The sequence below is a fragment of the Tympanuchus pallidicinctus genome, unplaced genomic scaffold, assembly GCF_026119805.1.
Source record: "Tympanuchus pallidicinctus isolate F22 unplaced genomic scaffold, pur_lepc_1.0 scaffold7, whole genome shotgun sequence".
NCBI lineage: Eukaryota > Metazoa > Chordata > Aves > Galliformes > Phasianidae > Tympanuchus > Tympanuchus pallidicinctus.
The window spans coordinates 10,224,877-10,249,941 of NW_026294791.1; the positions used below are offsets into that span (position 1 = coordinate 10,224,877).

Below are 25,065 nucleotides of genomic sequence, written 5' to 3' on the forward strand. Positions count from 1 at the left end.
ATACTATATAAATGCTGGGCAGCCGTGGTGGCGGGCAAAGCGGGGTGCGGCAGGCGGTGAGTTTATGTGTGTGCTGGGCTTCGCGCACATGTGGGGCTTAGTGGGGCAGGAGAGCCGGCCGACTGCTGGGGCTGTGAGCGCTGTGTCCGGCTGGGGCTGATCCTCCCTTGGAGGGTTATTGGGGGGGAAGTAAGAGGGTTTGGGACGAGGTGTGTAACTGGCTGGTGGGTTGGGCTTTGCTGTTGGAAAAGCCTTGGGCCATGCTGTAGGGGTGCCTCAAGGCTCGGGGTTGGGCTGCCATGCGTCCGCTGTGCGGCAGGCTGCCCGCGGGCCAGGAAGCGCCGGCAGGAGCCGCGTGCGTGCGCCCGCGTTCCTGTCACCCGGGATGCTCCGGGGCACGGGAGGAGACGGGCGGTGTCCCGCAGGCCGAGTCCTGCGACAGTGTGGGCGCCGCGGCGGAGGGCTGGGCCTGGGGTGGCCGTGGTCCGATGGGGAGGGCCGGGTGTTGCGACACGGCCCTGGCAGGTGGCGAGGCCCTGGGCCGTTGGGCGCGGCCGCCGCAGGGCAGGAAGGCACGGAGCGAGGCTGTCATACGCGTGGGGATAGGGGGGTGACGACACCAGTCGGCTAGAGTCGAGGATGTCCCGAGCCTGGAGCGGGCGGAGCACCTCGGCCATCCGCCGGCAGCGGTGCTCGGACCCGGCGCGGGGCGCCCGGCGTGTTACGGCGCGGCCCGGTGGCTGCGGAACCGTCCGTCCTCACACTTCCGGGCTGCGGGGCTCTGGGCCGCGGTAGGCCCCGGCGGAGCCTCACCCCGCCCCGCGGCAGGGCCGGGCGCCGCCCCGCTGCTCGCTCTGGGGCGGGTGGGGGGCCGAGCTGCCTCCCGCCGGCTTGCAGCCGGTGACGGGACGCGGACGGGACGCGAAGGGCCCGGAGCCCACCGTGCTCGTCTCGGGACGGACCGCGCTGCAGCTGGGGCTGCGGTGGGGCTTCCTCGTAGTGAGGCGTGAGCGGCCTCCGCTGGCAGCACGGAGGCTGGGGAGTGTTCTCCTACGTAGCCCTCAGCATCAATGTGCCATTGAGAGATTCCTCTGCCCTCCTCCTCCGGTCAGGATGGCAGTACCAGGCCTCTGCTAGCAGCACAATGTTAGCTTTGAGCGCCGGCTGGTGTAGGTGCCGGTCCTCCCTCTGGCCCTTGCTCTGGAATGCCAGTGGGAGGAGGTTCTTGTCACCTTCTTGGTGGCAGCAGTACCCAGGCTGTTGTGCATGATGTCTGTGTGTGCTGAACAACTGTGGCCAAATGCTGACTATCTGACTTCCTGTAGGCAGTGCTGGGATTGATCTGTATTTCATGTATTTGGGCCTTATGTGATGATACACAATGTCGGTGAAGCTGCAGGTTTGATTTCACAAGACCTGGTGAGGCAACGTAAATGTAACTAAGGACACTCTGGCAAGTGGGGAAGCAGTCTGTGTGCCTCAGTGTATGGACTCCTTTCCACAGCTGCTGTTGGAGCAGTGTAGAGGGGCTGCTTGATGCTGTCCCACTGGCTGTATACATTGGTTCTGGAGGGTGGGAGGAAGTGGAGTAACTCCCAGCTGGAGGCTCTTGCATTTGTTTGGTGGGCAGTGTGGGATAACACAAGGTACTTTGCTGCTAGTGCATCTGTCAGAGCATCTCATCCCCATGCCAGGGCTGTCTGTGCAGCAATACATCCATCCTGCAGTGCTGCCCAAAATTGTCCACCTTCTCTTCTGCTAGAATGCAGCCAGGGCAGATTCCTGAGTGGATGGAGCTGACCTTCCCACAGGACCTGCTGGGTGGCTTCTTAAGGATGGCTTACAGAGTCAAACAGTTGACTGAGCCCTTGGGGCTTGACTGAAGCTGCTGTATCCCTATCTTCAAAGAGATGAGCCCCTTCAGCTTGTGGGTGTGAGCTGCTGCTGCCAACATATTCCTTTGAGATGCAGCATGATGCCAGCTGTTGCAGTAGGCTGCATCTCAGTGTAGGGATTAAGCCGTGCCACCCACACAGCCCAGGCCTCTGTGCTCCCGCCCTGCATAGTGTTCTCATCTCTATTTCCCTGTAAGTCTATTACTTATAGAGAGCTTGTATGGTTCTCTGGGACAGGAATATGATTTAGTTCTAGTAAAACTGACAGAATGGACTCTGGGAAGAGGCAATAAATCATTCTGACCTAGAGTTGTCTTGAAGCTTTTTTTTTTTTTTTTTTTAAGATGAAAACAAAGGACATAGTGTCTTCTGTTTTTTCCTGATGGAGAAAAGCTTTACATATCCATGATGCTCTGATGCTGGCTTCCTTGCATTACTGTGTGATTGACTTTGCACTGTTGTCACAGAGTAGAGGTGAACAGTTTCTCCTCACAGCTCTTGGGCTGTGATCCTTTAGGAATGAGCTTCAAGAGGTACTGGGAATGGTACCTGTGATGACCCAGGAGTTTTTGCCTGTTTCTATGCTTTTGTGCTGAATTTGTGCTACAGTGTGCCCTGCTGTCAGGTGGTGGGAGTATGTGGGCTGGAAAGTCTGGTTCCTGCCAGTCAAACAGGTGAGGCAGCCTGAGCTCTTGCAGTCAGGAGCTGGTCCCCAGGAGCTGCGAGGCTGCTGTTGCTCAGAGATGACAGGCTGCAGCCGTCAGCTCTCTGCCTCAGCCTTTCCACAACAACAGGCCTGTGTCTGGCTGCATCTGGGACTGCAGTTTTGTGGGGATGCTAACTGGGTCTGGTAATTCTTGATTCTTCCTTGGAGTCTATTTAATTTCAGGTTGATCCTTCCCTTGTAGGACAAATCGGGTAATAAGCAGTCACTGAGGCAGCAAATTCTCCAGCTTTGCATGGTGTGCTCTTAGTCTGCAAGCACTGATCTGATAAAGTACTTGCTCGTGGTTTGCTAATAGACTTGTTCTGTATACATAGCGAGTTATATCCCATGCTGCTTCTACTTAATCCTAAGAGGCTTTCCTTCTCTGTATGGGACAAGTGGGAGAAGAAGTAGACTTGGTTTTAAGTGATCAATCTGCACCTGTAGAGATGAGGCCTCATGCTCATAAACCCTGTTAAAGGTGCCACCTGTTATGCCCTCGGGCTGTTGAGCTCTGCTGTACAGCTATGATGATGCTGCTGGAGTCCGTGGCATCTCTGGTTTTGCCAGTGAACATAACTTCTTGTTTGAAGGCGGTTATGTGACTGTGCTGCCCTTTGTGCAGGGAGTAGGGAAGCCCAAAGCTGATGGCGTGGTAAGTTGTAGTCAGTGAGCCCTTCTGTGGGTGAGAAGTGGCTCTGAGTTTGTAATGGGCTTTTTGAATAGTCAGGGCAAAGCTATTAGAGTGATTTCAAGAGTCTTTCTGCTGCTTGCTTTGTGGACTTCAAATATCCATCTTATTTTAGTGTCCCTGTCCAATTAGTGCTCATGCCTAGATGGTGCAGCACACCGGTTATTACTGTGTAATATTACAGACACTGTGGAAATGGGTTTGGAGCCCTCTTGTGAGGCATTTGCATGATCATGAAAGCCACAGAGATGAGCACCCTGGTGCTTTGCCCATCCCACATGCAGATAGGGGTGATCAGAGTTCCTCTGCCAGAGGGCTTTGACCTACTTCTAGTAGTAGGTGTTGGGATCAGCTCTTCTTGGTCTGTATGTCCTCCTTCATCACCTACTTCATTCTATTCTTTGGGTGCTCTTTGCTATGTACCCTGGAGGGCTGCTGTGTGCCATTGCTTCAGATAGGTAGCCCAGTCATCTCTGCCTCACCTTGTACTGTGTGAATATAGCACAGGGTCACTGTGACAATGTTGCTTTTACTTCTAAAGTAGTTTTGCGTGGTTTCTTTATTCCTTCACTCTTGTTCCTTGCAGTGTCAGTTTCTCCCTGTGTTGCCTCTTTGACAGCTCTCATCTGCACTGATAGCCTGAACATGGAATCACCGTTGTTGGGTATGATAAAGAATAAGCTTAGTCTGACAGCTTGCTTGCTCAGGTCAGGAAGATGCTCTCCCTGGGGAAAAAAACACTGTTTGGATACAGGCCTCTCACTGCAGGTTGTTTTTCTGAGGATTCTGAGTCTGACTGCCTACTTTATTTTCTGCACAAGGTTACTAAGCCCTATTGCTGCAGGCTTGTTCCTTCCCCTGTAAGCCTGGGGGGGATCTGATGACTACCCAGATTCTGCAGGTTGCCTGCTAGTCTGGGAGTCTCCTCTCATTTCTTCCTTCTAGCACGCATGGGAAGGAGAGCATGTAATCTTTATAAGATGCCATCCAAAAGCCTGAAGGTTTTACAGCTGCTACTGGAGAGTGTATGGTGTTAACACCGACCTGCTGAGGATTAGGGAACTGCTCGGCTCCAGACAGGTCAATCACATTATGCTGCTTGGAGCTGATGTGTAAGGAGCAGTGCTTGGCCAACTCCACTCCGGTAGTGGCTGCAGCAACAGCTCTGGAACAGCTTTCCAGAGCTGTTGCATAGCAAGGGCTTGAGAGTTTGCCCCTTCACTGGAAATACAACTTGTCTGTATTGACATGAAAGGATACTGATGCTGACCGTCTGTTTTCAGGCTGTAAGCAATGCCCTTTTTCATTTAGCATGAAATAGCTGAGCCAGAGGAAGTAATAAATTCAAATAGGATCTTATCTGGTGGTGTTAACTGCCGAGTTCACTGGGAAGCTTTGTGCTGCCACTTGGGCTGGGAGATATGGGACTAGTTGTCATGAGATCCTGGTCAATCCATCTGTCACCAGTCCTCAGAGCCAAGGTGTCAGGCTAGGGCAGCTCTGTTCTCTTACTGTACCCCAAGTCTCTTGGCTGTGTTTTCCACATCTGAAGTGTAGCATCTTGTGCCAGGCTGCTATTCTTTGCCCTGTGACTTGGGGCTCAAGTGTTTCTCTTAGATTTTCATTTCTCTTGGGGGACTGCAAAGTGGGAAGACTTGACTTCAGTATGTGGACAGCCGTGTTTCTACTGAGTCTTCACACCGATGGCTAGGATCATTCAGTGTACCACCAAATTCTTAAATACAGCTCTCCTGTTGGATGCTCTCTGCTATATGTGCTTGAGCTTTCTTCCCAAGATGCTGTGTATGACACTGGGTGTGCACTGAGTATTGTCCTCTCTTCCTCCTGGAGATGGAGCTGCAGAGGGAGAAAATCCAGTTCTCACTGCTTCATGGTAAACCTCAGTCTTACAGCAGCTCCCCTTCAGATCTCATAGAGAGCAGGGCGCTGCTGCTCAGGGATGCCCAAATTCCTGCTGCCTAGTCTCTGATTGCTATTGTTTTATGTTGGGCTGATGCTGTTGTGCTTATCTTGATGAGTTCACTTGCATATAAGCTAAGGAGAGCTCATCCTGGAGCTGGCTGCTGTAGGTGATGAAGGTACCAGCTTGTGATGCCTTCTGTGTGTGCACTTCAAAGTTACTACATTCTGGGGTGCTCAGTCCCATTCTGCAGTAGCTGCCATCAGCAGATCTTCTGAACTGTAGATCCCCATGGCCCTGCTGGGGAATGTGGGCTCTGAGCACTTGAAGTGTGCACAGGCACTGCCAGGCCCCTTTGGGGACTGGAGCTCTGCGAGGTTGGATGGGTGCTTCTGATGTGCTGGGATAGAGCTGGGGGAGGATGAGCTTTGGAGGAGGCTTTTTCCCTGGGGTTGTGGAGTTCATCAGCAGTCAACAAGCCTTGCTGCCTGCCTGTAGGTCAGGGTTGAGGGCTGGCTTGTTATCCAGCCAGTTGGTAATCTCCTGACCTTTGAGGGTTGCTGATCCCTTGGGAGCCTCGTGGGGACCAAGCCTGCCATAGCCAGTTCAACAAGGCCAGCTCTGCAGTCACCAACCAGACTGTTTTGGTGCTGTCTGTAATTAAACTAGTGGGAAGATTATGGTGGCTTGCCTTCTTGCCTGTTACAGGACTGATTTGACTTGAATACTGATGAAATGGGAGTGCTGGCTACTAGGCTGCTGGAGCTCACCCTGTTGTTTGTGATAGCTGCTGTATGGTGAGAGATAAGTGCTTTGAAAGGTGTGTGTGCTCTATGAGGTAAAGCTACGCGGGTTGAGCTGTTGTCTGTCACTGATTCACAGTGCTGTGGTCAGGCTGCTGGGTCTTGTTATAGAGGGCCTTGCAGTTCTTGCTGAAGTAGCACAAATTGGCTGCATAGCTTGTTGGAAATCTGCAGTGTACACACTTAGTGTAAGTAAGCATCTAATCCTCAGTGCTGGTTGCAGGGACAGAATTTGGCCTGCTGCTCTAGCCTGCAAATGAAATTTCCCCAGAGATAGAAGTGATAACCTGTTGGTGAGTGGTGGAAGCAGATGTGTTGCAAGGCCTTCAGGCAGCGTGAGGGGTGTGTTTGGGCCCCAGGGTGCTTTGGGAAGCTTGAACCTGTTTCTTAACTTCCCTTGAGCTGATCAAGGCTCAGTTTTGGGATCTCCGGTCTCCTCCCGGTTTCTTGCACAAGAGGACCAGGATCTTGGAGTCAAAGGAGAACGATCTCTTCTGTACTAACCTGTGAGCTGAAGACTCCTGTGGTATGTTGTGTAGCGTAGCATGGTAAGAGCAGATGCCTGACTGAATACTAATTCCTCTCAGGGTGCAGAGAGACCTGACGTGTTGGTGTTGTGTGGAGGGATGAGGCACCTGGAGACTTGCAAACCCTTCTGCTTTCCAGTGTGGAACAGCATGGAGCCCTTGTGATTCAGGAAGGCAAATGCATTTCACATCCTCCTGCCTGACAGAAAGTAATGCTTGAGTCTGCTCTACAATCACCCTTCTGCAGATCTATCTGAAGGCCATGGCTGCCCTTCAGGAGGTGGAAGTGGGTGAGACTTACTTGCATCTGCTTACTGAGCAAGGTAGGCTTTGGTCTCTGCTTTCAGGACCATGCAGCATGCCAGTGTGGATATCAGATCTTGCAAAGACCTTGGAGTCCCTAAAAATGTGGCTGCTATTAGCTTTGTTAAACAGAACAATATCCTGCTGCTGTAGGAAAAACTCATACATCCTTTCCATAAGATCTGTAGCATAATCCTTCTAGTTCTACTCTGGTAGAAATTCTGGTGTGTGCCCAGAGCCCCTGTTCAGGACAAGACCAATGCCTTTTCTCCCTGCAATTGGTTGAGAAGTGTAATCCATAGCTTCTAAGCTTGTTTTCTTCTTAGGAGTGTGAGATGTAGCTCTGAGCTTGTAGGTGCCTTTGATACTATCATATCCCAGCCTGCCCCAAATAGCTAAGTGCTCCACAGAAGTCTTAGGTCTTTACTAAGACTGACTCACGCAGCTTGATAAGATAAACACTGAGCTTGAAAAGTCAGGTAGCTTGTGCTGGGAACTAATACTTGAGGGCTACTCAATCTAGCAAATATAGGTGTAGCTGGATGTTGTGGTCAAAGTCTGAAACTCAACAGACAAGTTTGGTGCTTGCTCTCTCTCTCATGAGAGCAGCTTAAAGTTCAGTGGCTTCCAAGAGCTGTGCTTTCTTCCTTCCCACAGCAGAAGCCGTAAGTAGCTTTCAAGGATGCTGTAGTTCCTGCTATGCTTTTCTGGCTTCTGTTAAGTGTGGAGAGGGATAATCTTAGTGCCTTCTCTGTTGCCAGCAGAGGTTCCTGGGGTCTTTGGGAGTGCTGGCTGCTCTGCAGCCTCACTTGAAGGGGTGCTTTAGACAGTGGTGTGAAAGGGCTGTTGGAGGTAGGTGGCACTGTCCAGTTCATGGAGCAGGGTACAAACAGGTGAGCACAGAGCTAGTGCTGCTGCTGTGGTACAGGCTTGCTGTCTTAAGTGGTGAATGGGAAGGTAGATAGCAGGCCACTATGATTGATGCCATTTTGGTGCTTGATAGCCTTGTGTGGTGATTGCTGCTGTCCTGCCTGGTCAAAACTTGGAGGAGGGGTGCTGGTGTGACTGCTACTGGATGCTCTCTGCTGGGAAAAAAGGTCACTTCAGCCTCTCAGCTGTAGCTTGAATCAGCTGTGTGCTTCCTGATGGTGGCAGCAGTAATCCTCCAGGGAGACTGCCATGGGGGGACCCATTTCTCCAGGCCCATGTTTGGGAAGTGATTCCTGTGCCCCTTCTTGGAGGAAGAGATAGGATGGATGGGATTTCTGCTCCCCAGCATCATGGCTGTGAGTGGTGTTAACACTTGAGTGTGTTACAGCAAGAATAAGATCAAGGAGATGTAGATGCAGTGCTGGCTGGAAGCTTTCTTAAATGAAATGTTAGGATCTGCCTTGGAAGGACTGCAGGTGATGATGTGGTTTCCAGCAGAGCTGAGGAGACAGGATCAGGCTCATGGAAGAGTAGGGAGTGCATGGCTTCACCGGGTGCTTGTTTATAATCAGTTGGAAGTAATGACAACCAGGTAGTCATGACAGGACCCTGAAGCTGTGCTCAAGATGTGATGTTGTGTAGGACTGTGCTCTGCAGGCTGCCTTCCTGGGTCAACCGCTGCCTGATCTGCCCTCCTCTCTCTGCAGACACACTGCCACTATCATGGAGGGGATTGTGACTATGTATCAGGACTTCATGAAGAAAGCAGGTAAGTGGCTCTATGCAGATTGAGGGTGGGTGGCATTATATGCTGTGCTGCCATAGGCCTGGGGGTGTGTTCTGACATATCTGATGTAATGCAGGTCTAGCTGTGTTCTGCTCTAATATAAGTGCAGCTCTGGGGTTTTTAGGCTACCTAAGACTATCTTGCCTCAGTGTCTGTTGAGGCATTTGTGCCCTCCTCCAGGCAGCTCTGAAGCACGGCTTCAGGCTACATCTTATACAGCACGGCTTTGCTGGGTTCTCCAGTCTCTGTTACCAGGTTGCCCCTTGCCTGTACTCCTGTCCTTGGAGAATGGGGTTTTCATGTCCTTCACTTTATTCTGGTGTTATCACTGCTGTTAGCACATTGGGGTTGGGATGCTTACTGCTGTGCACTTTGGCTTTCTCCACAGACCCCCGCATTGCTGATTATCCACTGATGCAGTCCCCATTCCTTGTGTTGGGCATCCTTCTGGCATATGTCTACTTTGTACTCTCCTTGGGTCCCCGGCTAATGGCAAACAGGAAGCCTTTAAACCTGAAGAAGTTCATGGTGCTATATAACTTCTTCCTGGTGGGACTCTCACTCTACATAGTCTATGAGGTGAGTTGCCAGCAGGTTGTCTGGCACATACAAAGCAATACATGCAGGCTGTGTGGGTCGTGGAAGAGCACTTTGTGGGTTCCTTGGTATTTTGAGCAGGACTGGGAAATGCAGTGGCTTGTGTGTTGGACCTCACTCTGATGCTCTTGTTGCAGTTTCTGATGGCAGGGTGGCTTACTGGGTACACCTGGCGATGTGACCCTGTGGACTTCTCACAGGACCCCAAGGCCCTCAGGGTGAGTTCTCTTGTCTCTCATGAGTAGAGATGGCTTTCAGTGCTTGTCTGGACAGCAAGTTCCCTGCCTCTTCTTTGAGGCAAATGACTTGGTACCTGGCTTTTAGTGTCACTCCAGGGTTCCTGTCTGGTGGGATCTGGTTACGGGGCATGTTCAGACTGACATGGGAATCATGTTAACTTGTTCTATTACAGATGGTCAGTGTTGCTTGGCTGTTTGTCTTTTCCAAGTTCATTGAACTGACAGACACGGTAAGTTACTGGAGAGGCCTTGTTCTTGGGGGAAACTTAATCACTGCTTTGGGCAGGGATTTGAGGCCCAGTGTACTTGAAGTGGTAGGTGCCTCCTTTGGCCCCTTCAGTCTGAAATGCTGGTGGTTCTATCTGATATCACTGATGGGAGAGATCACTCTGGATATCACAGAGGCTACTTCTATCATAACTCTGGAAGCTGCGGGGTAACCTAATGTGTGGTTGCAATGATATTGGGGGGAAGAGGAGGAGGGGGGAAGCATCACTTGAGACCAGACACTGAAGCAGTGGCCTGGGTTATTTCACTTGCTCCCATGATGCTGACCTTTGATGCTTGCTGGGCTCTCATTGCAGGTCATCTTTGTCCTGAGGAAGAAGAATGAGCAGGTCACATTCCTGCACCTTTTCCACCACTCTGTTCTGCCCTGGAGCTGGTGGTGGGGAGCAAAGTTTGGACCAGGTAAGATAGGAAATAGCTGGAGAAAAGCTGGAGTTGGTATCAGCTGAACAAGGAAGGCATTTTTTCACTACTGCTGGACTCCTAGGAGTTTTTCTTTTTTTGTAGTACTACTTTGTTGCAGATGATTGACTTATTCTTGTGCAAATGTGTCTAACAGGGGGAATGGGATCATTCCATGCCATGATCAATTCCATGGTGCATGTGGTCATGTACTTCTACTATGGGCTCTCAGCAGCAGGACCTGCCTTCCAAAAGTACTTGTGGTGGAAAAAGCACATCACAGCCATCCAGCTGGTAAGTCTGTGCTATGGAGTAGTGTGTGTGTCGTCAGCCTCTGATGTGAATGGCAGATCAGTGCTTGTATATATGAAAGATGCAACCAAGAGCTGTAGTTCTTCTTTCTCAGTCTGCCACTCTGTGTTTCTAGCAGCTCTGGCCTGCTGTGGTCTCCGATAGCCCTTACAGCCTGGTGAGGGCATGGAGCCTGCTGCCTCTGGGCTATGGCATGTTGGGAGGGTGATAGACAAACACTGCTTTAAAACTCATGCTTGCATCTTCCAGCTGCAGCTGGCTGCTCCTCTCTGTAAGAACCTGTATTTAGAATGGGCAAAGAGACTACAGATTTAATTTAAAAAAAAAAAAAAAAAAAGGTGTATAGTGGGACATCCTTAAGCAACTCCTGTGAGTTATTTGTTTCTGTTCTGCCTTGTTCCCCAGGCACAGTTTGTGATTGTCTCCGTCCACATCTCCCAGTACTACTTCATGCCCAGCTGCCAGTACCAGTTTCCCATCTTCATCCACCTTATCTGGATTTATGGGACCATCTTCTTCATCCTCTTCTCCAACTTCTGGTACCAGTCCTATACCAAAGGCAAACGATTGCCCAGGGTGGCTCAACAAGCAGCCCAGCACAATGGTAGCAGCATCCATGAGAATGGCACTGTCACCAACGGCAAGGTCAAAGCCAACTAGAGGGCAGCCTGGCCCTCCCAGAGCCAATGAGAGCCCCGGGGCAGAGGCAGCTGGGACCTGTTCCCCTGCTCCTGGGTGCTACTAGCCAAGTCAAGTGCCTACAGACTGTTGTACCCTTGTGCCCAGCCCTGCTGTCCTCTGTCTGCATGCCCAGCCCCTCTGCTCCGAGCAGCCGTGGGCGACTTCTGCTCTTGGGAGGGCTTGTGCTGTTTCTCGCTGTTGTTGAACGGAGAGACAGCTGCCTGCATCACAACTTGGGGCTGCAGTCCCATTCCAGTGTTTCCAAAGGAATTCCCCCAAGTGCCTGCATCTGGCCCTTTTGCCTGGGGGCCATTTCCTTCTGAGTAGGACCAAAAGAAGAGACCGATCCCTGTCCTGGTGCCCTCTCCTCTTCCCTGGCTCATCAGAGCCTGTGTGGATGAAGTGACTTGTCCCTGGTTGCTTGCTGCTGCCAGCTCAAGTGTGAGTGCTCCTGCTATACCATGCCTTGTGCCACTTTGTTCCACGCCACAATGCTGTGTGTCCCTTGTGGTCCCTGTATACCCAGGTGGTGGTGAGGGGGTCCTGCCCTGGTGTCTGTGCTCAGGTGTGGCTGTGGAGAGTGTAGGGGCAGCAGATATGTGGTACTTGAAGGCCCGGAGCTGCCCAGTACAATACACATGCCTTATGCCTAGTACGAAGTGGGGTTGTGACGCCCTGAAATGCCTCTACCATATAATAACCCCAGGTTGCCTTGCATTTCTTTCCTGTGCCTGGGTGGAGTGCTGAGCATGTGCTTTTAGCCATGCTTATGTGTGATCCAGAATAGCAGTTGGTGGCTTGTTCTGGAGTGAGGGAGGCCAAGCTCACTGTGCTTTGGGTGACTTACATTCCTGCAAACTCGAGACTCGAGCAATAATTGCCTCTAGAGTTGTCTGCTGGGCTCTCCTGCCTGGAAATGGCTCTGCTCTGGCCTGATGTGAGCACAGTGGAGGATGGTTGTAGCATATTCTGCTATGGTGTAATGGGGAACACCTCTTGCCTTCATGGATTCTGCTAGGATTGAGTGAAGATGTGCTCTGCCATTCAGCAGGGCAGTGCAGCAGCTCTCCTGGGCCTGGTGCTTGTTGCCTGCTCTGACTAACCAAAGCTATATGAGTAGCCTTGAGGATGAGGTGAAGGAGCCAGGCCCAGTCAGATTGGGCTGCTCTTCTATCACAAATAAACAGACAGAAGGAGAAATGGCTCTGCCCCTTGTTTTCCTGGCTTGCTGTGCTGTGAAGCTGTTCCAGCTGCCTGGTCCTGCCCAGTGGTTTTGGAGGCAGGGCTGGGAGAAGCAGCTGGTGTAGCAGGTTTGTGCTGGTGGGGAGAGGGCTGTACTGTGCTGATGAAGCAGATGGCAGATTGTTTCCAAGTGCTTTGATAGAGGGGTGCTGAGGGCAGGAAGTGTGTCAAGGCTCCTGTTGTGAAAGTGGCTCCACCCTGTTAAAGAATGGCTGGGGTGGAACAGAGGTGTGGGCTGGGACCTGGGCCAGCAGAAGCTGCTGCTGCTTTTCAGAAACCCTGTCCTGGCTCTAGTGCAGAATTGGGGTGGAGTGGGGATTTGAGACTCTGGAAACCCAGGTTATGGGGAAAACAGCAGGGAGACCAGCCAGCTGCTTTCTGAAGAGGGAAAGGAATCTATTTAAAGCTGTTGCCATCTCTGAGTGAAGTGCTGGTCTCTGCAGAAGGTATTTCAGGCTGGACAGAGGATAGTTTCCACTGCTGCTTTCTTGCTCCTGCTACAGCAGTCTGTCTTCCTCAGCTGGGTTCTGTTCCCCTCTACTAGCTGAAACAGTTTGGCTTTTATGCAGAATGGTCAGTGCTGCCTTCCTCATCAGCTTCTGCTGAGTGGGAGGGCTAGGCCTGAGTGCTGACTCAACCCTGAGAATTGGGCTGGGTAGCCAGCCAGCTTGTGTGGCAAGGAGGAATGCATGAACCCAGAAGGCCTCCAGGTGAGTTTCACTGTAGATTCGATTGTGGTGTGGGAGGGCTTTAGTGGAAGTGTAGCCAAAGCCCTGCAGCTGGGTTTGGTGTGGGTGAGAGCTCAGTTGCTTCTGCCTTGCATATCTTTTAGGAAGAAGGACAGGCTGCTGCCCTGTGTAAACATTCTTCCCCATTTCTACTAGTGCTGCTCCTGGGTTAGGGACTGACAGAAGAGTTCTGGTCCTTACTGAAGTGGTGGCATATCAGCTCAGTGCTCAGAATTCACAGCTTGAGCAGGAGGCAATCCAGCTGAGACCGAGTGCTGCCACTGTTTAGCTTCCTTTCCCCTCCCTGCTTCTCGCTGGCTCTTAGTGAAGACAGGACTGTCCTTGCTTTTGCCCAAAATAGTAACAGAAGTTTAAACTACTTACACTTGATATTCTAAAAGAGGGCTGTTCCTTCTGTGTGCTCTGCTTGCCCTTCCTCCAATTGTTCCTATTAGCTTGTGATCTTTCCATGGGTGGGCTGTGGAGCTTAGTCACTTATTCCCTATTGGGGACAGACAGTTCCAAACTGCGTTTACACCCTATATGGCAGTTGCTGGGCTTGCATGTGAGCTCCTTCCCTCCAGGGCATCAGGGCCAGTATGGGGCCAAGGGAAGAACACTGTAATCCCCTCTCCTTCCAGTAATGCTCAGGGGACTTTCAAGAGCCATGCAGAAGCAGAGTTTCTGGAGGCGAGTGTGCAAAGGATGCAGAGAAGCTAAGCCCAGAGTAAGATAAACCACTATTACAGTGGGATAGGTGGAAAAACTGTGCTAGCTTTCAGACTGCTTTCCAGAGAGGGTCACTCCTGTGCTCAGGCTCTGCCTCCTGCAGCTGCTGTGACACTATACTCCTTTTTGCCAGCATTATGTGTAGCCCTTCTCTGCTGCCTGTGGGCTAAGGCAGTGGCTGCCTGGTACAGCACACAATGCTACCACCTGGCAGAAGTGGATGGAACCTAGTGCAGCCTGGCACTGTGTGGGGAAAAAAAGGGGGAAAGCAGGCTAGGAGGTGCATAGGCTTTGCTAAGCTGCTTTGCATACACTAGGATGTTATTCACAGCTCTGCAGTTCTCCAGGCTTCCCCAGATAGCCCGTTATGGGGTGGGTGCACAGTACCCTGGTGCAGCCCTACAGCCCCAGAAAATGCAGTTCCACATTCAGAGTAGCATGGCAGCTTTGGCCGGGGTGGTCTTTGCTCAGGTAAAGGTTTACTGTATCCATTAGTTTAAGATGTTCAAAGGGAGTGGGATGCTGCTCATATGACTTCACCAGAGGAAGGATTGAAGAGAGCTTGCACAGACTAGACATTAACTTCAGCTTGTGAAGAGTTACTGCTGCCAGGGGTGAACTCCATATTGTAAGCTGGCCCTAAAAACAGAGCTCTACTTCTTGCCCAGAAAACAAACCTCAGGGAAGAGTTTCTTGTTGATCTAAGCCACAGATGGTACTTTCTTCCATCAGCTTTAAAAGGCAAAGGCAAATTAAAGCTGTTTATTAACATTTAAAATACTGTACAGTGTGTAAGCCAATGTCCCAGCTTCCCACAACACCAACCCTGTGCACTTATCGGATGCCCTGGTGAATGATGCTGCTTTTGGCACTGTTTGCCTTCTCTTTTTCCTTCTTCTTTATGGGATCCATTTCAAAACAGCGCCAAAGCCGCAGTGTTTCATCAGCAGCTGCCGAAGCTACTGTTACACCGTCTGGGCTCATGGTTAAGTTCAGGACTCGGGCAGTATGACCTAAGGAAGTGTACAGTCAGGGCTGTGCTGATTTTAAGAGCAACCATCGTTCTCCCCATCTTTTGCACTTGTGTCCCTCATAAGCCTCAACAGCTTGCATCAATGCCCCATAACATACTGAAGCCTTTTGAGGTCACATCCTCAGCCTATAATTCTAGAAAGTGGCCCTGGACATTTTTTTTTTATTATTGGTGCTTCAGGTTGGACAAGTAGCAGACTACTTGAACTGAGGATCAAATCTGCCTTCAGCCCTCCCTTCCCCAGGGAGCCTAGCTTACCTCGAAGTTCAGTGACCTTGGCCATTGTTGGATACTTCCATATCACCAGCTGATTCTGTGCAAAGCCATGGCCTGAAATGAACTCTTTATAGGTTGTTGACCACAGGATAGAACAGACCTGCAAAGAGGCAAAAATACTATGAAGACATGCAAGCTACTTGTGCTGATGTTCATCAGCAAGGATGAACCCCTGCTGGCTCCCTGGCCTGTCCCAGGCCTCAGGAACCATCATGTATGCCAGAAAGAATTTTATCACCAGGATGTTTATGTCTCACCTGGGAGTGGGCATCAACAGCACTGAGACAGGTGCCGGAACAGACATTCCAGATGCGGATGTGTCTGTCGCTGGTTCCACCTCCAGTGGCTAGGACATTTGACTGCCACGGACACCATGCCACAGCCTGAGGAAGAATCAGTTCATTTTAAGAAGTACAGGAGGCAGCCTGTTTCCTATTGCGTCTTCCAGAGCTCAGGCCACAGCAGCTCCAGGGTAGCCTCTCTCCACCAGGGCAGGGACTGCATCAAGTGCTACACACCCGCTTTTCACACAGACATGCCCCCACAGTATCCACACAGCAGGCCTGCACTCACCTTGACAGCACCCTGGTGCTGAGTGAAGGTCTGTACAGGAGTGAAGTCTCCACTGTCTCCCTGGACAGATGGCCAGATGTTCACCAGGTTGTCGTTGCCACCACTGGCCAGGTAGCGACCATCTAGAGACCACTTGAGTCCGCACACCTCTTGTGTGTGGCCAGTAAGAGTGGCCACGTGGTGCTCAGCCACTCTGACATCATGGTGGTGGATGTGGCCAGTCCGTGACCCACTGCAGAGAGGAGATGCACAGTGTCAGACTAGCTCGTTTTCACCAAAAGCTTTGTGCTATTGCAAGGCTGCCTTTATTGCCATTGAGATTCAACCAGTGTTAACCACCATCACTGGCCTGTTGACATGAGCAGAGCAGCCACAGAACCTCTTCACAACTGACTGTGTCCAGCAGCTGGATGCTGCTTCACCCCCAGCTTTACCTGGAGAGGATGTAGCTGTTCCAGCTGAGGGACCCCACCCGAGAAGAATGGCTGGTCATACTTCGGAGACGCTTCTGCTGCTGTATGTCCCATAGCTAGAGAGGCAAGAGTATTATGTTCTCCAGAGGGTAAGGAACAGCAGCATTGTTGCTTTGCCAGGAAACTTTACTACACAGACTCTGGCATTTGACTTTTTCTGTATAGGAACAGCAATTAATTTCTTATGTATGAAACAGTTATTCCAGGCATCAGAATATCCCTGAAGTCTGCCTTGCTACTGCAGTTCATCACTGGCCACAGGTGGGTGGGGACACTTGCCTTATACTAGTCTTAGCACTCTCAACATCACAAGACAGAGGCTGTAACCACTAATAGTCACAAGACCACAGGAAGGATTCCCACTGCAGTGAGGATCACTTACAGCCCTTTGGAGAGTAGATGACAGAGCTCTAAGAAACTACTTAGAATTTGTGCTGCCTAACGATGACATGAGCATAAGGGCACCTTCAGACAATATTGCTCCCGGGCAGAGAAGCACAGTGTCAGGTTCTCTACAGGCCTCTGTCACAAGTCATCCACTTCACCCCTTTGCTCCCACAATGGGCAGCAATTCACTGAACTGTAACAAGTGCCAGAACACTCCTCTTCCCTGTGCTAAGGATAAAGACAAGTCAGAACACACTGTATCTGTCCTGTGCTAGCCAAGACTTTGTTCCAAGGCCCCACAGCTCCAGCAATCCTTAGACCACCTCTCATTTTACTGCACTCACCTGGACCTCGGCATTTCTTGTGCCAACAGCAAGGTAGTTTCCTTCTTTAATCCATGACAGAGAGGATACATAATCATCTGGATTCTCTATCTGCAGCAGCTGGATGATTTCCCCAGAAGAGTGATTCCACAGATAAACGCAGTTGTCCAGAGCCACTGCCAGGAAGTTCTGAGAGCTCCAGTCAATGAGATTCAGATCTACAATTCGGAAGAGCAGTGCAGCTGACACAGTGCTTACACGCAGAACCCCACCCACATCTTCACACAGCACTGCAGTGAAATATTTTCACTAATGCCAAATGCCATATCTCCCACCTGCACCAACCTCACGTGCATGCAGGTAAGGGGCAGCCTCCAGGGATCCACCATGCCCAGTCAAGTAGCCCCAATTCAAGTCACCCACATGGTGCTTTGGACTATTAGGCAGCATAGAGACACTCAAGAATTGGTTAATGCCAGTCTGGGTGCATGAGAAACTGAAACAGCCCAATTAGAGAGTTTCGGTTCATCAGACCACGTTGGCTTAAGTCTTTTACCCCACTGCAAAATGATCTCAACACTGCAGCCTACTTACAATAGTCATTGCGAATCTCTGGTGCATCCAGGATCCGGTCTGGCATTGAGGGAATGTATCTACCATGCTTCCTACTGGAAGCAGGTGTAGTCTTCTGGCTGTAGAGCACTTTCAGGTTATTCTGATAGCCTGTGTGCAGAGAAACAGCTTTGATATCCTGCTTCCTCCTGACCATTCACCCAACTAGAAAACCCCTTCAGTTAGAACAAAGTCCTGGAAAAGAGGTCTGGATATCAGAGCACTGTGTTATAGCCTTATTGACAGTATTAATTACTGAATCAGAGTGTTTCCCAATTCAGAAGAACATGTTTGACTATTACTATTCACTTTCTTGCCTAGGAAGTTCAAAGCTTTTATAGGCAGACTGCAGGAAAATGCATTATCTGCAGTGCAAGTTAACAACTGGCAGTCATAACCCAGCTTTCATAAAACAATACAATGAGAAACCTCGCACAAACATGCCAGCTGTTACGCCAACCCCTGAACTTCAGGAAACCTGAGAGAGATTCCAGCGTGCAAAGAACTCTGAGATCAGCTGATCTCTCCCATGGCCAGAAATAGGGCCACATGTGTTGCAGTTCCCCACACAGATCTCTGTACCCAAGTCCCTCAAACAGGCCCTGCATTGCACCACCCTCACTCTGCATCGTACCTTCTGGAGCGTTCTGTGGCTTTCCACTAAGGCGGAGAATCTTAGCCTCTTCTACATCAAAGCCATTAAGATTCACTGCCCAAGATTTCTGTTGCTCCTAGAAAAACAAGCTACCCTCAGCAAGTCTCATTTGAAATACCACTTTTAAACAAAGCTGCAGCTGGTAGAAGACAGTTTGGTTGCACTGTGGGATTCAGCTGCATATAGGCAGCTCAAAGTAGGTTTTTCCTCAGACACCATCAGCAGGACATGGTGCTGTTTTCATGAAGAAAGCTTTAGTCACAAGGGACCAAATGCTTCATAAGCATTTCCAGAGCACTACATGCACATTCCAGAATTGCTCCCCGTGCAATATTCTATTGTCCTAGAATAGCTACTGCCAGCAGTTTCACACTGCTCAGGCTCACAGATCTCTGTAACCTCTATTTAGAAGTCTCAGTAACCCAAGTTCCACTGTCAGAAGCTGCACAGACCAAAGCAGAAGCCTGTGCTTAAGGAAATACCTCTGCAGAGCAGCTACGTGCTCAGCCCACATGTGCAGGCTGTGCACAGGTTCCACTTGCAGGCTCCTGAAGGTCCAGTGCAGGAAGTGGAGCTGGTGGGGACCCTCATCCCCACACCTGCTTTTAGAGGCTGCTTTCTCTGTGTCAAGTCACAAAGGATCGGGTATTTAGTGACAATCATATTAATCACAGTACTGTGCTCACCTTCTTGGTAGGGGAATTTTCAGCAGGGTCATTTTCTTTGGTTAGGAGGAAATTGGCCATTTCCATCTGCATCGTGCTGCGGTTGGGAATGTAGCGATCCCCCCCAGCTTTTGTTGGGGTGCTCTGGACTTTGGATCCAGATTTGCCTGCGTTCACATACGTAAATATTGTTTTAGAGATACTGAGAGAGTTTGCATTCAACAAACTTCCAAAGCAAAACGAACACCGTTTCCAAGAGGCGCTTCAGCAGTTCAGCCTACAGCAGAGACAAGCTCCGTGGCTCAGAGCACACAAGCCGCAATTCGCAGCTATTCCCAGCCTCCCCTGTACCTCCCCGCATGAAGGCAGCGAGCTCACATCGGGAGCGGCCACAGAGAGAACGCCCGGGTTCTGCCGCAACAACAGCGCCAGAGCTCACGGAGAAGGGGAGGCCATTTCCCACTTAGAGCGCACGGAGCGGACGAGGCACGCAGCCCTGCCGCGCCGAGTCCCAGCAGAGCCGCATCGCGCGGCCGGCGAGATGCTGGAAGCGGCGGTCCGCCCGGCCGCAGCGCGGAGCTCCGCGCACCCAGAAGAGAGGGACGCCCTCCGCCCCGCCCGGCATCCCAACACATCCCCCGCCCGGCACAACCCCGCTCCCGCTCCGCCGCTCACCGGGGGTCTTGGACGGCGTCTTGCTGCCGCTGTAGGAGCGGTTGGCCGGCTTCATGGGCGACATGCTGGCGGCGGGGCTGGGGCCGGCGCTCTCCTTGGCCTTGCGCTGCCACCGCGCGGGCGGGGCGTTGGGGATCGGCGTGTCCAGCTTGAGCAGCCCGTGCAGGTCCGCCTCGAACACGAAGTGCGCCATGGCGCTGCGGGCAACCCGCCGGTCAGTGGGGCGCTGCCAGGCACGGCCACTCCCCTCCCGTTAGGCCGCGCCTCGGGCCCCCCCGTCTCCACGGCCTCCCCCATTCGGGCCTAGACACCCCCCCGGCCCGGAGCCCCGCCGCCGCCACCGGCCCCTCTCACCTCTGCGTCCCGCTCAGCCTCACGCAGCGCCCCCCTTCCGTTCACTTCGGCTTTTAAAACCCGCGCGGCCTCCCTTCCCGTTGGTCGCTTCAAATCTAAACCGCCGCACGTTGTCATGGCGACCTCGCGCAGCCGCGCTGCGATTGGCTGAGCCTCAGAGTGGGGCGGGGCTTTCCCCGCCGGGATGCGGTCTGCCCGGCAGTGGGGGGGGGGCGGCGAGGGACGAGGTACGGGGTCTGCCCGGGCGTGGGGCGGAGGCGGCGCGAAAGAGCGGGGAGACCGCGTGGTTGGTCTGTATTTTATGGTCTATATTTTACATCCCAAGGGGAAAAGGGGCCGAGGGCGCTCCGCGCGGCTCCCAGCCGCCCATCAGCAGGTAGGAGTGGTTGGCGATGTCCGTGCTGGGCGCCGGGCGGCTGGCAGAGGGCTCTGGCGGAGGATCCCCAGGCTCGCCGCGGGGTCCGGGCAGCACCTCCAGCAGGCAGGGCAGCACGGCGTCCTCCGGCGGCTGCTTGTAGAAGGCGCAGGGCTGGGTAGGGGGAAGGAGATGCGCTCGGGGCGGCCCCGGGGCTGCGGGACGGCCGGAGGCGGCCCGGCCCGGCGCTCACCTGGCCCTGCTTGGGGCTGTCGTGCAGGAAGGTGCCCAGCGCGCGGTGCAGGTCGGGGACGGGCGGCCACAGCTTCTGCTTCACGCTGCTGAGGAGGCGGCGGGGCGATGTGGGCAGCCCCCCGGCTGCAGCGTGCACCCCGCTGCCCGCAGCACGGCCTTACCTGTACAGGGACGGGAAGGTGCACCGCAGCCCCAGCAGCACTCCGGTGAAGATCAGCGGTGCCACCGTCACGCTCGGGATCACCCAGCCTGCCACGGAGGGGTGATTCCGCAGAGCCGGCCGATTCTCCTCGTCCCACCCAGGCGCCCTCAGCCCCGCATGGCCCTTACCCGCTTCAGCCGCGACATCGACCGCGACGGGCTGGGACCACGCGCTCCAGCTGCCCCGGTACTGGGGCCCACCGGGCTGCGCCCGCACCTGCGCACGATAACGGGCACCGGGCCGGAGGTCCAGCACTTCTTTCCTGGCCGCCCGCGGGACCTGCAGCACCTGCGGGCAGAGCTGAGTTGGGGCTGTGCGGGGCCTGCGGCTGCCCCGTGCCGGCCCCTGCATCACCTTCCAGTCGAGGCTGTCGTCCGTGGCATAGCGGATCTGGTACTCCAGTTGCTCCGCCAGCGCTTCCAGGGGCGGCAGCCACCGCAAGGTGAGCCGGCCCTGTGCCGCCGTCGCCTGCACGTCCCGCGGGGCCTCCGTGAGCACTGCGGGGTGGGGACGTGTCGCTGCCGTGGGGCGGCACCCCACCCCGAGCAACGGATGTGGAGTGCAGAGACTCACCGGCCTGGTGCAGCCAGAAGGGCTCCTTGAAGTAGCTGAGCACGGGTGGGTCGTGCAGCTGGGTGATGTTCACCAGGACGGCAATGGGGCTGCCGGCCGTGGGCTGGAAGGTGCAGGTGTGTCTGCCCTGTGTCCCCACGCTGGCTTCTTCACACTGCTGCCACATTTCATGCCTGTGCGGCAGAGAATGGGCAGCCAGTCACCCTGCGGTGCTAGTACTGCTGCCACTATTCTCTGTTTGGGGGTACACCTCTGTGTCGATGCTGTGCTCTTTACCTCATGCCAGCCCCATTCGGAGATGCCCGGTAGAAGAGCTCATGGGTGCTGTGGTGCTCTGCAGGGTCCCAGCTCCACGCACAGCGCACACACCTCAGGTCGGGAGTGCTGCAGTGCAGCCCAATGTCCCCTGAGCAGGTGAGAGCCAGGGCAGAGTGGCTGCTTCTTCCCAGACCCCGCAGAACCCAACTCCCATGTGTGGGCACTCTGCAGCCCCCAGCAGCGGAGACGGACAGTCTCTTACCAGAAGAGTGGGGCGTCTCTGCGACCACCACCTCCGACCAGGGCCCCCAGACACCATCCATTGAGGTGCCGTCAGGCTTGCTGCGCACCTGGATGTGGTACTTCACCCCCGGCTGCAGCTCCCGGAGAATCACCCACGTGTCAGCCTGTACCAGCCCCTAAAGAGAGTGGTGAGGGTGGGGGGCTGCCACATGCCCCAGATCCCGCAGCCCCTGTACGTACTGGCCCTGTTCCCTGGGAGGATGCAGCTCCCCTGGCTGTAGGTGGGTGGGCTCTGTTGGTGGGATGGGCAGGGAGGTCCCCGGGTGCCGTGCCACGGGGTGTCACTGTGGAGGTCATGGGATGGTAGCACACCTCATAGAGGAAGAAGTTGGGGTAGTCAGCAAGTGGCGGCTGCCACGACACACGGAGCTGCCCTGTGGCTCCGGCCCAGTGGGCACTGATGTTCACCGGTGGGGCGATGAGACCTGCAGAAATGTGGCGGGGCATCTCCAGTGTTACAGCAGCCACAAGGCCCAGATGCTGCCAGTGATGGGTGGGAAGAGGAAGGGGCACCTAGGTGTAGGGATTAGGGTTGTGCCACGGGAGAGACTCACCCACTGCATCCACGCTGAGCTCCCGCCTGTGCCTGGTGCGGTTGGTGGCAGCGTCCAGGACAAGAACGTGGAGCTGGGTGAAGAGCCGCACATCCTGGCTGGGGAACACGCAGATGTGCCGCATCCCATTGGCCCCACGGCGCTGTGTGGAGACTGCACACATGGTGGGTGCATCCCTGAGGAACAGATGGGGCTCCTCCAGCACCCTGAGCCTGGGGCCAGCTGAAGGGAGGGGATCTGGGCATGGCAGCGGTCCCTCAGTGTCACCACTCCTTCCCATGTCCCTGCGGACTCTACCTGCTGTACCAGTAGTAGAAGCAGTGTATCCCACTCGCCTCCTCTTCATCCCAGAAACACGTGAGATCCTCAAAGGAGCGGGAGAAGCAGAGGATGTCCTCGGGCACCTCTGCCAGCAACACGGCATCTGGTGGGAGGGAGGGCACAAAGGAGTCCCTGGCTGCCTCATCCCCTGTGAGACCCCTCCTGCCCGAGTCCCCCGCCAGCACTGAGGGAGGGATGCATACATCACCACTGCTCCCCCTTCCCAGCACACAGGGTCCTTGGGACAAATAAACATCCCAAAATAGCCCTGTGGTCAGATAGGCTCTGGAGATCAGCGGGAAGCACCCGGCTAGACTCACTCCGGAAGGCACGTGGAAGTGCGATAAGGAGAGCAATGCTTCAGGAGCGGCAAGGGCCTGGGGCTTGTGTGGGGTTTGCAGCCCTGGGCATGGGGGGGTGCTTGGCAACAAATGGGCTCTGCTGGAGAGCTTACCCCCTTTCCCCAGCACATTGATCTCCTTGTTGTTGCAGGGGTGAACTGGAGCATCACACCTTACTGCTGTGCTGCTGGCTGATCCCAGAAGAAAGGAATGAGCACAGGGATGCCAAAGTCTCCAGATATCTGCCAGGTGTGCCCCCCTTTCTCCCTGCCCCTTACCTTGCCCTGACCCCTCGCCCTGTTCCTCCTTTCGCAGATGGCATCTTCTTCCTCCCCACCCATATGCTCTGCCCGCAGACCACAGCCTGCTCTCTCCTACCTGCCCTTCCCTTTTTGCACCCCCAGCCACCCCAGCCTCTCTTGCCCTTCCCTGGCAGTGCCCCCCACCCAGCCCCAGGGTGGCACTGCCTCTGCTCTGCCATGCCTTGTGGTTCCCAGAGCACCCTCAAGGCACAGCTCTGCAGCTGGCACAAAGCAAGCTCAGGCATCGTGCTGGCACTGTAGCAGTGGTTTCTGAGCACAGAAGCAAAAGGTGAGCCCAAAGCCTCCTTTCCTATCCCCGCACCTGTAGGGGTGGTTTAAAGGGTGCTCCTATGACCACTATAGCAGTCTGACCACAGATCTTGGATGAGTGCGAAAACAGGAGCATGACATTAAATGTTTTGTACAGTTAATGCTTTATATAGTGTTCTAGAAAGAGTAAAAGGGCCTAGGGAGAGAGCTTAAAGCATCAGTAACCCTGCCAGGGCTGGCTCAGGGCTGGATGGAAAAAACCCATGGGGCAATAAGGTGGCACCAAGCTGGGCAGCGCCACTGCATTACAAGTAGGAGCAGCATGATGTCATGGGGCTGAGGGCTGCCACCCCAAATTGGTGGCTGGCAGCTGCAGGAAGCAGGACACCCCTTTGTTGCAAGCACCCTGGAGTGCCCCATGTGTGACCGAACGCATCCTCCAGCAGACCCTCCTGAAGCCATCTCCCTCATCCCACACCTCTCTGGTTGCCGCAGGGCGCAGATCCTGTGATCCACCCGTGGGGGAATAATGACCCCAGGACCTACCTTGGGATGTCACTGGCTCAGGGTCCACGGCAGGGCTGTGCTGGCTCAGCAGGACAGCAGTGAGCAGAGCAGGCAGCCAGCCCTGGTGCAGGCAGGCTGCCATCCCGCCTGTTGTGCTTGGTACTTCCCAGCACCCCGGCTGCTGCCCCGGCTCTGCAGGGTGATACCTTTATCTGGGAAGTGTAGGCTGTGCTGCTCAGGAAGCCTGGCTGGAGGCTCCCCTCACCCCATCACCAGCACTTCCCCGTGCCCAAAACCACCGTGCTGCAGCCCCTCCACCAGCAGCCACAGTGCCAAGAGAGACTGCTCCCATCAGATAGGCGGCACGTCCTGCCCTTGTGGCTGGCTGCATGGGGTGGGAAGAAAAACAGCCACTGAGGAAGCAGGGAGGCCCCTTCTATGGGCTGGGCAAACTGTGGGACTTGGGGATACCTGCACTCTTGGTGTCATGTCAGAGCTCAGGGTGTGGGACGGTGGCTCCGGCTCCATCTCAGCCTGCGCTGCCCCACTCTGTGTGGCCCTGCTGTGCCACAGGCAGGTTGGCATCAATCTGCCTCACGGCACAGCCATCCTGGGGGCATGGAGGGGAAGGGGGGAGCAGCCAGCACCAGTTTGTCAGGTTGTTTTTTCAATCCAGTCCCACTTCCTTCTCCATCTGATGACGGGGCTTTGCAAGCAACATGCACAAACCCTTTGGTTCAGCATGGCTGCCCCATGTTCACAGCTCAGCAGGCAGGTGCAGAGGTGGTGGCACACTGGAGCAGCTGGTCCCTGTCACTGCTTCACTGGCAACCTCACTCATGGAGCAGAGGATGCTCATCAATGGCAGCTGCCAAGTAGCACTGGAAGCCAGAGTGGGAAACTGAAATGGTATTGACACATTTGAATTGTGATCTGGGGAAAAGAGGCTGTTTCCCAGAAAGAAAAATGCCTTGCTGTGGGGTCACACAGAACACCCCACAGGGATGGGCTGGGGAC

The 25,065-nt window shown here is 53.9% G+C and overlaps 3 protein-coding genes across 10 annotated transcripts; 1 reads left to right on the forward strand and 2 right to left on the reverse strand.

Moving 5' to 3' along the window:
- ELOVL1 (ELOVL fatty acid elongase 1) lies at positions 1-12,282 on the forward strand. Its single transcript, XM_052666073.1, has 8 exons — positions 1-56; positions 8,484-8,545; positions 8,952-9,142; positions 9,298-9,378; positions 9,573-9,629; positions 9,984-10,089; positions 10,247-10,383; positions 10,807-12,282. Exons 2-8 carry the CDS (start codon positions 8,500-8,502, stop codon positions 11,059-11,061), a joined length of 873 nt encoding a protein of 290 aa, XP_052522033.1. The 5' UTR covers positions 1-56; positions 8,484-8,499; the 3' UTR covers positions 11,062-12,282.
- Positions 12,283-14,528: 2,246 nt separating this feature from the next.
- On the reverse strand, positions 14,529-19,921 carry CDC20 (cell division cycle 20). Its single transcript, XM_052666072.1, has 11 exons — positions 19,808-19,921; positions 19,454-19,650; positions 18,800-18,945; positions 18,093-18,189; positions 17,441-17,569; positions 16,868-17,064; positions 16,098-16,192; positions 15,664-15,895; positions 15,348-15,473; positions 15,073-15,190; positions 14,529-14,794 (listed from the first exon to the last, which is right to left on the reverse strand). Exons 2-11 carry the CDS (start codon positions 19,644-19,646, stop codon positions 14,616-14,618), a joined length of 1,512 nt encoding a protein of 503 aa, XP_052522032.1. The 5' UTR covers positions 19,647-19,650; positions 19,808-19,921; the 3' UTR covers positions 14,529-14,615.
- A 173-nt stretch (positions 19,922-20,094) lies between these two features.
- Positions 20,095-25,021, reverse strand: MPL (MPL proto-oncogene, thrombopoietin receptor). 8 transcript variants are annotated; one of them, XM_052666070.1, is made up of 11 exons: positions 24,088-25,021; positions 22,605-22,731; positions 22,308-22,483; positions 21,934-22,178; positions 21,713-21,869; positions 21,469-21,598; positions 21,193-21,365; positions 20,974-21,116; positions 20,579-20,907; positions 20,416-20,503; positions 20,095-20,336 (listed from the first exon to the last, which is right to left on the reverse strand). In XM_052666070.1, the coding sequence occupies exons 1-11, from the start codon at positions 24,188-24,190 to the stop codon at positions 20,121-20,123; spliced, it is 1,887 nt and encodes a 628-aa protein (XP_052522030.1). In that variant the 5' UTR covers positions 24,191-25,021; the 3' UTR covers positions 20,095-20,120. The 8 variants fall into 8 exon arrangements, with proteins under 8 accessions (XP_052522030.1, XP_052522029.1, XP_052522028.1 ...); XM_052666069.1 differs by having other exon boundaries at positions 20,416-20,500; positions 20,579-20,666; positions 20,748-20,907; positions 21,469-21,869; XM_052666068.1 differs by having other exon boundaries at positions 20,579-20,666; positions 20,748-20,907; positions 21,469-21,869.
- Positions 25,022-25,065: the final 44 nt, after the last annotated feature.